The sequence below is a fragment of the Cariama cristata genome, unplaced genomic scaffold (assembly GCF_000690535.1).
Source record: "Cariama cristata isolate BGI_N322 unplaced genomic scaffold, ASM69053v1 scaffold16865, whole genome shotgun sequence".
NCBI lineage: Eukaryota > Metazoa > Chordata > Aves > Cariamiformes > Cariamidae > Cariama > Cariama cristata.
In genome coordinates, this window is record NW_009619385.1 from 28,458 (window position 1) to 39,164 (window position 10,707).

Below are 10,707 nucleotides of genomic sequence, written 5' to 3' on the forward strand. Positions count from 1 at the left end.
TCTGCCAAGACGGTAAGCCTGTGGCTCTCCACCATCTGCTTCACGCGGCAGTGAGGGCGATCCCCTTCCTTCTCGCTGCAGCCCTCGGCAAGGCACGGGGACCTGGCGGGGTGCGGGATGTCTCGCCACACTGCGAAAAGGCAGGACGGCACCTCTGCGGGGCCCTGAAATCAAGGAGAAAACACTGGGACCTCCCTTGCAGTTTTCTTTTCTTTTCTCCCAAAAACGTTTTCCTGTAAGGAAATAGCAATATTCCTGAGCTGCCAGTTGCCAGGGGTGTTCCCCAGAACTGCGGAGGTAGCTTGTTTCTGTTTCTCTCAACGTATTAGTAGAGCATTTGCTGTAATCTGATAAGTGGCTATTACAGCCATCTCTGATGCCGCTCTTTGATGTTCCAGTTGTGCTTCTCTGAAGCCTTAAAATGTTCTGGCAGAACGCCTTACACTGGTCCCTTTGTAGCTCTTCACTGAAAGCATCTTTCAACACTTTTCTTGACCCATCCTAGTGTGAGTGGCTCTAACACATCCCTGCTCCATCTGACTCGGTGGGTCACCTAGTCTTGTGTGGAAAAATGTCATTTGAATAAGGAAAAGATGGGGAAGGGGATCCTTCCCCCACAAAACAGCGCTCCGGGTAGTATGCATTGTCTTGGCACTGGAAGACCTTTGCAGTCCCTATTCATTACTCAGTAATGACCACAGGCAGTCTTCGATATTGCACGGGACATTCAGTGGCAGACACAGAAAAGAATGTCAAAAACAGGCGTCCAGTGGTAAATTTACAGAACCATGGAGATATATTCTGCTGAAGAAAAACCAAAGCATTGAAAAGTTGTGACAAGGGTAGTTATCCAAAGTACCCAAAGGAGGTGTCGGTTGCTGTTGGTATTTGTTTCTCACTCCCAAAGAGTTAAAATCTGGAGGACATAATCTAAAAAAATGCAGAAGGAGTGAGACAGTAAGAGATTCAGACAAAATGACTTCAGACAAATGGTTAGGAGCATCTGGGAACTATTACTAAAGGAGGAGACCGAAGCAGAATGTAAATGAATGCAAGAGATACCCCAACCTTTTCTTTCTGTTAGGAAGGAGGTGATTGAGGGGTACAGAGGAAAAACAGGAAAGTAAGATTAAAATAAACAATGAAGAACTGATCTGTTGTCCCAGGGTGGCATTTCCTCTGCTTAAACTGTCTGCTGTTCTTACCGTACGGGAGAAGGCACGTGCTGCCTGGACAGATGATGGCCAGAGCTTTCTGCTGACACAATCTGTCTGCCATGTGCTTCTAATATTAAGATCTCTAGCATAACAGAGAAAGAACGATAAATTTATTCCCTTAATAGTGCGAATATCATATCCCTCAATAGTGGTGTTTATCAATAGGAACAGCCTCATGGATTACTTTCTCACGTATGAAAAACTTGACTTCTCAGAGCCCTGCAGGGCACATTTCTCGCACGGCCAGCGTTGTTACCGTTTCAAGCGAGGTGCAGAGCCGATGAGTGCCCTCGAGGCACCTCGTATGGTTGGAGAGCAGCAGCAAGTGAAATGCCCCCTGACACCCCGTGCGAGGACAGGAGTGCCGACCGCTGAACCAATCTGATTTTGAGCCAATACAGGGAATCTGATCGCTTTTATCATTACCTTATTGCATAGAGACACAAGCACACTCCTGCTCAGAAAACAAGTCAGCCTTCTTGTCAACGCTCACTGCATCCTTTGCCCAAGTTCATTTTTCATGTCATATAGCTTTGTTTTTCCTGTCATCTGCCAGAAATAAAATGACAGTCTGAAATTGGCTCATCTTCCCAGAAAATGTCTCTCTATCACTAGGATGCCCTAAAGGATTTTTTGGGAAACAATGCAGAAAAAAGTGCAACTGTGCCAACCGGGGTCGTTGCCATCGGATTTACGGAGCCTGTCTGTGCGATCCTGGCTTATATGGACGGTACTGCCATTTAGGTATGCTTGTCCTCATCTTTTTTACGAGATATATATTATTCTCAGATTACAGCCTTTCTAAATACCATCCCTGGGAAGGGCCAGCACTGGGTGGCAAAGTTTCTGTCCCTTGCCCTGCATTATTCGGCCTCACGGGTCACTGACCAACTCTTTTCTTCTGCATCCAGTTTGCCCAAAGTGGGCGTTTGGCCCCGGCTGCTCCGAAGAATGCCGCTGTGTGCAGCAGAACACGCAGGACTGTGACAAGAGGGAAGCAAGGGGGCCGGCCCCTGCCGATGCAAACCTGGCTATCGCGGCAAGCGCTGTGAGATGAGTGAGTTGCCAAGAAGTGTTCATGGAGCATCCCCCTTTCTCCTCCCACAACCTCTTTTCCCCTAGCTAATTTTCAGGGTAGGGGGGGGAAGCTCAGCTTACATTCCACCCTCCTGAGACTGTCTTGACTCTTGTTGTTTAGATTAAGACCAAAACTTGCTGTCAGACTCATTTGCGTTAAGTTAGCATGCAGGTCCTGTAAATGCGGATGGTGGACCTCATCCAGCCTACAGTGCCCAGCTCAGGAGGGTGCTGGTCAGGGCCCATCGCTGCGAGCTGCGGCTGCCCGCTCTACAAGTAATGCTGACTGTTCTTCCTTTTTAATTATGATTGCTAACAGACTGTGACCCTGGCTATTACGGGGATGGCTGCAAGAAGAAATGTAGCTGCTCTGCAGAAGTGTCCTGCGACCATGTCACCGGGGAGTGCTGGACAGAGTGTCCCCGAGGGTACCATGGGGAGAGCTGCCAGCAAGGTAAGGCCAGGGCCATGCCAGGCAACTCTAAGTGTGCTGTAACCTCATGATTCCTCACACTTACAAACTTGTTCTTCACAAAATGGCATGAAAGGAGTTCCAGAATTCCTCCTGTGCTCTCTCAGACCCCCTAGCCCACTGCAGTTGATCTAAGGAGTGGAAAGTTGGAACGACTTTAAAGGATGCAAGAGCTGCCATTTGCAGGTCTTTGTAAAACGCTGCCATTTCTTTAAAGTGGGCAAGCAGGATTTCTCATGCATAATGAGTCTTATTCCGAAAAGGAGAACAGGGTCTCACTTTATCCTGCCACTTGGGCAGCTCTGCTTTTGTAGATGAAGGTGATAGATACCTAGTTATCTTTCCCTGCCCTTGGTGTCCTTTTACGTCCAGGCAATCAGTGCCCAGCAGCAGGGTACCGTATTTTCCGCTCCATTCTCTATTCCATATTGAAACTGTATTTGATCTGCAAGTGGAAATGAAAATTTTATGTTTCGTTTACATTAGGATTTAAACTTCTGCCTCTGTAGGCACCTCCTAGAGCAGTTTTCTGCTCTTCACATAAAGGGCCAGTTGACAGTATGGTGACTGAACTGCACAGCTCTGTGCGTGCGGTGTAATACTCATGCTCTGAGGGCACAGCTTTTCAAGATCCTGGGAGATAGCTGGGGTGTCAGAGCGCTTGACTTTCTTCGAACAAAGGTGTTTTGAGTGAACCTGAAGGCAGTGAGTCATTGGCACGAGGTGATGATTACAAATCATGAACACAGTTCTTGGAAAATTACTTCTGCCAGCCTCAGAGCTGTTCAACGATTGAAAAGCGAACCTCCTCCTCTTGTGAGGTTGTCTCCTTCTGGATCACACTTCAACCGGTTGGCTCCAACAGAAAATGCAAAAAATTGGACAACTGAAGTCCTCACTTGAAGACAGACTGCATTAAGAGAAGACGCGCTGCATTAAGAGTCTTGCTGTGGTCAGCATCTGAATTTTGATTCAAGCATCCTGGGAGTTTCTGCACTGACTTATGTTTAACCAAGCACCCACATCCACACCCAACCCCGAAGTTATAACTATTAACCTAATTAAGCTGCTAGCACATGATTATCTTGCATAACACTACAACTGATCTGGTGATCAGAACAAAAACTGCAGATGGTCACAAGAAGTTTTGATGCAAGCAAGTGCTAACAGAGCTAAGTAACATTAGGAGAAGCGATGCGAGCAGCTTTTGCAGGGCTCGTGCTCCCTCGCAGGGGTCCCGGCAGCCCTCCAGAGCCACGTGGTGCCTCGGTGGGCTGGGTGCTTTCGGTCGGGATATTTTTAAAAAGAATAAGAAAGGAGCTTAAGCCTGTAGGGGGGAGTCACAGGAAATAACACAAATATTTGTATAGAAATAGTAGGCGCTTGGCTGTTGTTCGGATCTGGAAATTATTAAAGGGTGAAGACAAACATCTGCCATCAATTAGCAAATAGGAGGAATAACAAAAACTCCACTGTGGCCCTTGAAATCTATGCGCTGGTGTGCTTTTCCTCCGTGATTTGTGATTGCTGGTGTGTTTGCATCTGCTGAAGCCGTATGAAACACTGGCTTCAGTGAACAAAAAAGACTGCGAGGATGGAGCTGTTCTAGGAGACTCAAATAGGATTTAGGGATCTTTGGATCTGAGGCCCTCAGTCTGCATGTAATTATCTGGCTGCTAAATTGTGTCACGGGGTACAAAGAGCAAACCAAGCTTTCTGGTATCAGCAGTACCAGCCTGGCATTCAGAGCAGAGGGAAGGAAACGCGCTTACTCCTCCTGCGGTTGGGGATGCTCCTTCTTTATTGCTTTACATCAATGTACCTGCTGCAAACCTTGCTGCTCCTTAAAAGCCTGGCTTCCAGATTCCGGAGGCATTCAGCCAGGGCAATAAAAAGCCCTCACAGCATCTTATAAAAGTCAAGGGATGGTACGGGTTTGGGGGCTGTGAACCCGGTGTTCTGCACGCCAGCACAGAGAGAGCAGGGTGTCTCGGATCCCTGCCCGTGGCATGAGCACGTGTGTTTCGGAGGCAGGGCAAAAGCACATCTTTCCTGACCCACTTGCCTTGCTGTCGGTGCCTGCAGCGGTGCTGCAGTACGGCCCAGGGCACAGCCCTGCAGGGCTGCAGTGGCGAGGGAGTGGGTTATTTTGCAGAATCGTGCTCACAGATCAGAGACCTCAGCTGTCGGGTGCGTCATCAGTCGCTCTTGTATGACGAAATGCTTGTTGAAAGACCAAGCAACAACAGAGAAGCGATTCTCAAAGAGACAAAGCAAGGCAGTGGTGTGAAATGCTAGAGGTTACAGGTGACTAGTGTGGCTAACAGAGCGGTCACATCCAGGCCCATGAGCGTGGGTCATGGGAACCTTTCACAGCGGGGCTTTGCCTCACAGAGCTGGAGCCTCCTTCAGTGTGTGATGTCTGGACGGTAATATACTCTTGGGAAAAGCATCTCAGGAGGGAAGAGTTTTCACACTGCTGTTTTCGATGCAGAGTGTCCAGAGGGGACGTTTGGGGCGGGCTGCCGGCAGTCCTGCTCCTGCCGGGGAGCACCCTGCGACCGGACCACGGGGCAGTGCCTCTGCCTGCCGGGCTGGACGGGACATGACTGCGGCCAAGGTGAGGAGGCAACAGGAGGATGGGGATCTAGGCGTATAGCTGTTCTTTTTCTTTTGCTAAAATTAGTTTTAAAAACATCTAGTGCAATTAGAATCATCTTCATGGAAAATTAGGAAAAAATGCAGCTTTTGATGGTAAGCCTTAAACAATAGCCTCAGCTAGCTTGGCTCTGTTGTCAAAGCTGAGTGAAGTACAAGTAAACATATGCAGTAAAAAGATGAAGATACTTTCAGTTGTTGCAGCCCTTAACATAGGAAAGGAGTCCTTCTTTACTCACGTGTATTTTTAATTGCCTTCACCATACTACTCTTTAACTACTGGAAAACTGCGAATCCTAAATTAAAACATTTTACATGGTTATACAATATTACAGCAGCTGGAAGATATTAGTCATATATAGATGTCCTGCTCCTAATAGTTTGACTGAGCAATAAAACCACACATGCACAGTGCTTACCATACATTTTGACCTGACATTTTTCCAGGCCCTGGAGCAGCTTAGGAGCAGTTAAGCAAGGCTTCTTGCCCCAGTTTTATCAGTTCTTAGCCTTTTGCAAAGGGAATGCTGTCCAATAGTGTGACAGCAGCTGCGAAGACCCTTTGCCAGCAACACCATTTCCTAGCAAGGAGCCCTTGTAGCTCCCCACAAGTGGATGCGAATCCAAAAATGACATGAAAGTACTGGAGTGAGACCAGAATAGCACTTACCAGGGCTCACACGCTGTTTATAAAACAAACAAAGCAACGTTGTCCTAGCTAGTAGCCACGCATTGCGAAACAAAAGTCCACGTTTTGCATGAAGCGTGGACATGAACCCGTTGCCGTGCACCAGAAAATCGCCGTTTCCCTCTTACACCCCGGCTGTGATCCCAATGCTTGTGTGTGTCTCTCTCTGCCCATACTCCAGCTTGCCCTGACGGTCGCTGGGGACAGGGCTGCCAGGAGATATGTCCCGAGTGTACGAACAACGCCACCTGCGATCCCGCCACGGGAGCCTGCCTGTGTCCCCCCGGCTACACCGGCCGTCGCTGCCAGGATGGTGAGTGATGTCTGCCGTCGGGTCCCTCCCGCCTGAATGGCTGTCTCCAGCTGGAATGAGGTTATTTAGCTTGACCTGGAGTACCTGCTCCAGGTAACTTTTGCATTAGCAGAAAGGGAGGTGAAACCCTAAGCCCCTCGTCCCATTCAGCCCAGAGCTGAGCACCCAGACTCGAGCGAGGAGCGTTGGTGCTGGTGGCAGCTCTGCAGAAACCCACTGGGGTCCCCGTCGGGTCTGTCGGGAGGGAAGCCCTTGCTGCGGTGTTTACAGCAGCCGTCTGCAGTTAGTCCGTGTCTACGTTGGCAGTGTGTCCGCCTGGCTGGTTTGGCCCAGACTGCCAGCTGAGCTGCAGCTGTGGGAACGATGGACATTGCCATCCTGTGACGGGGACGTGCAGCTGCGCACCTGGCTGGACGGGGTACAACTGCCAGCGAGGTATTGTAACCCCTGCTTATTATCCATCGCTCCTAGAAGACTGCACTGTCATTTGCTTCATTGTCATCTTCGTGCTTTGCCTCTGCCAGAAAAATCTCTCAAATCTTTTAGGTTTTTCCACTCTGTCCTGCCAGTGCCGCTTGCCTTTCTGTAGCAGGCTTGCTTGCAAGAATCAGTTCACATCAAATATGTGCAAATGTAGCACCCGCTCTCACTGTCCCACCGGGTTTTCTGAGGACCTACAGCCACGTTCGTCCTTCTGCCCAAGCGAGCAGTTGTAATCAATGGAAATAACACCCCGAGGGGAAGGCAGTGCTGTGCCCACGCCTTTGCTCAGCGGAGAAGCTGGGCAAGTGGAGTGCCGGCCATTAAGGGTCCGTCCCCTCCTGTGTTTCAGCCTGCGACGCAGGGCGCTGGGGTCCCGACTGTGCTCACACCTGCAACTGCAGCAACAGCGACGGGAGCTGCAGCGCGGAGACAGGGCAGTGTGTCTGCGAAGCCGGCTACACGGGCGGCCACTGCGAAAAGAGTGAGTGCTGCCAGCGGGCTGCCCTGCTCGCCTTTAAGCCCAGCCAAACAATACAGATTTGTTTTCCAGGGAAAAGGCGTCGGACAGACAGGCCAGGAGGCTTCTGCCTTAGAATCATAGAATCATTATGGTTGGAAGAGACCTCAAAGATCATCAAGTCCAACCATATACCCAATGCCATCATGCCCACTAAACCATGTCTTGAAGCACCACATCTAAACGTTTTTCGAACACCTCCAGGGACGATGACTCCACCACCTCCCTGGGGAGCCCGTTCCAATGCCTAACGACTCTTACAATGAAGAAGTTCTTTCTAATATCCAGCCCGAACCTCCCCTGGCACAACTTGAGACCGTTTCCCTGTAAAGACCTTCTCCCTGTAAAGGTAGTGGAGGAAGCTGCAGTGCAGATTTGGTTCTTGGTGCTTCTTGGTTCAGTGACAGAAATTCAGTCCCCGTGCCCTGTGTGTGACATTGCCAGTCCAGTCCCGTCCTGAGGGTGGCTGGGTAACACGGGTACACATCGGTAAGGGGTAGGGTAGAGCCCACTGGTCGTTATAAAAAGCAGCTGCCAGATACTTTTATTTCCATTCAGACCCTGAGTTCCTGCCTTAGAATAGCTTCCCTGGGGACACCAGGAAAGGACAGGCTCCTCAATCTCATTTGCTTCTGCTTGCTAGAGTGCCCGGAAGGATGGTTTGGGCTGAGCTGTCGGCACCGGTGTCAGTGTGCCAACGGGGCTGCCTGTGACCACGTCAGCGGTGCCTGTACTTGCAGCCCGGGCTGGCGAGGAACCTTCTGTGAGCACGGTAAGTACCTGTGCCCGGGGACCCAGCGTGGTCACCAGCTCCCACGGACCACGGTCTCCTTGCCGGCAGGGTCTGCACTTCTTGTCTGACTTTGCTGTCCCGTTACAGCAAAGAGAATCTCTCGGGATGGTGCCTGGGAAAACTGCGCGTCCAGAAGCTGCTAAGTCTCTGGTTTTAATTCTGAAGGGAAAAGGTCTAGGGGAAAAAAAAAAAAGACTAACAAAATGTAAACAAGGAATAAATGCAGAGCTGCCTTGGTCGCCCACGTGTGTACACACATTGCACACAGGGGCTTGGAGCGGCCTCTCCTAAGGGGTCCCTGGGTGCGGGGTTCTGGGTCCCTCACCAGCCTGCTCGGTCTCTTGGTGGTCAGAAGCCTAATGCCATTGCTCTTCTGATGCACCGCATCTTTGTCCTGTACCGTGAGTGTCTATAATGGACAGGTATCCAATATTCTGCTGCCCTGGCAGGGGGAGAGCCATGAGCAGGTGGCTGTCACACTGGTGCAGCACTATATTGGCAAAAACGGCCACCAAGAGGCATCGCTTCTCCGCTGGGAGATTTCCAGCTCTCTGTATAGGCATTTTGTAGGGATGTACCTTTTGTTTTCCACAGCCTGTCCTGATGGATTTTATGGACTGGAGTGCCGGCAAGCCTGTGACTGCCTGAATGGTGCGCACTGTGACCACGCAACAGGCCAGTGCCACTGTCCCCCCGGCTGGGCCGGTCCCCGCTGTGCCCAGGGTAGGTGTCACTGCAGCCTGGCACCCACCCTCTGCGGCGGGGACAGGATGGAGCCAGGCGGGAGCATCCCTCCACGAGACATGTGGGACCCCCAACTGTCTCTTGTCTGCTAGGTCGTAGAACCCGGAGTTTTTGGTGTCTGTTCCCCACGTGTGATTTTTCTCTGTGTGGAAGTTAATTTTGTGTGGCAGAGAAGTTTTTAGTTTTGGAGAGCGTCTGGGGGTGGGGGGGCGGTGTGACTGAGTGCATTGTTGAATGTAACAAGGGCTTGGGCATCCAGCAAAAGTTTCCAAATAGATAAAATGGTGTAACATTGACAGTAACAACAGTGTCCATGTTTGGTTGTCAGCCACCGGTAGAATACAGCTGTTATTAGCCCACAGCACCATAAAAAAACAGCTTACACAGATGTCCAAAGCAGCCACGCACCAGTCTTGGTTCCTCTCCCAGACAAGTGCATTTGGGATGGTTAGCAGGAGTCTGGCAATGACGATGCAATTCATACCTGCTGCCTAACAGTTCTGCCTGCTTCTGCTCCCGTGAAGCATGCCAGGAGAACAGGTACGGCGAGAACTGCAGCCAGACGTGCAACTGTTTCAATAACGCTACCTGCGACCACGTCAGTGGCCGATGTCTCTGCGGAGCCGGGTGGACGGGACCCACGTGCCAGCAAGGTAACAGACCTGGTGGCTGCTTCCTAACCCAGACTGTCTGCTTCCTCTGCCAGCAGCCGTTAAAGATGCTGTTTCTCAGGGTGGTTGGAATTTTCACTGGAGTAGCAACTACAAAAAGCTGAGACAGGAGGATAGCAAGGCCAGCCTGCAACTAAGAGTCTAATTAGCTGTGCTTCCCGATTCATTCACAAAGAGCGAAGCCGAGAGGTTTCCTTCTCCAAGAGCACCAGAAATTGCACTGACCTGCAGTTTCATAGCAGCACGTAGAGTAACAGCTCGATCGTCCACCACACTGAGCATTCAGACACCAAGTCAGCGATGCCTTTAGGCACAGCTCAGTGAAACTGTGCACATGAGAACAATTATTCATGTGGTTAAATGGCTTTTTGTCTCTGCCAAGCACTGGCACTGTCTGGGTCTAGGAGAGGAGGATGTTCTGCAGCTCAGGACCGAAGGCGTTGGCTACCACCTGGGCGTCTCTCCTGGCTGCTGAACTCACCCAGCCTTTTTACTTTTGTGTATTTGCCACCACCAGAGCTAAGCAAGCTCTAAAGAGATCAGGCACCCAGTGCCCTGTGTCATCACTGCCTCTTACCTGCGCAAGTTAAAGTACCAAATGTCTTTATGCGGGCAGCTAAACAGCCTCAGGGTGTCATTGGTTTTTCTCATGCAAGCAATAATGATTTCATTTTATATCAGGTCATCCAGGCAGGCTACCAAAGGCATGATGTTTGCCTTCGCAGCTGTTTTCTGACTGGGATGTTTGGCCTGGTTTTTCCCGCAGCGTGCCCGGTGGGTTTCTATGGGAAGAGCTGCCGCCAGCGCTGCCTCTGCCAAAACGGTGGCACGTGTGACCCCGTCACAGGGCTCTGTGCTTGCCCCGAGGGGTGGACGGGGCTGGCCTGTGAGCTGGGTGAGTAACGGTGCGTCCCCAGCCCTGAGAAATGGGCTCCGGCACAAACTTGTCCTGTTTCGGGCTTGTTTTCCGCTGAGGGCTGGGGGTGACGTGCACGGTGCTGGTGGTGCACGCCCATGAGCAAGGGCTGGGGGTCCTTCCCCGGGCGCGTTCGGCGACGTGGGGGTCAGGGTGGG

At 50.9% G+C, this 10,707-nt stretch overlaps 1 protein-coding gene across 1 annotated transcript in view; it reads left to right on the forward strand.

Annotated features, from left to right (window-relative positions):
- LOC104162510 (multiple epidermal growth factor-like domains protein 6) overlaps positions 1 to 10,707 on the forward strand; it is a gene marked incomplete at both ends in the record, with an annotated part of 37,719 nt that overhangs the window by 18,567 nt on the left and 8,445 nt on the right. Inside the window, 13 exon segments of the mRNA XM_009701248.1 lie at positions 10 to 12; positions 1,833 to 1,961; positions 2,129 to 2,214; positions 2,217 to 2,274; positions 2,614 to 2,748; positions 5,261 to 5,386; positions 6,294 to 6,425; positions 6,732 to 6,860; positions 7,258 to 7,389; positions 8,069 to 8,197; positions 8,813 to 8,941; positions 9,487 to 9,615; positions 10,400 to 10,528. Coding sequence (XP_009699550.1) covers positions 10 to 12; positions 1,833 to 1,961; positions 2,129 to 2,214; positions 2,217 to 2,274; positions 2,614 to 2,748; positions 5,261 to 5,386; positions 6,294 to 6,425; positions 6,732 to 6,860; positions 7,258 to 7,389; positions 8,069 to 8,197; positions 8,813 to 8,941; positions 9,487 to 9,615; positions 10,400 to 10,528 — 1,446 coding nt within the window.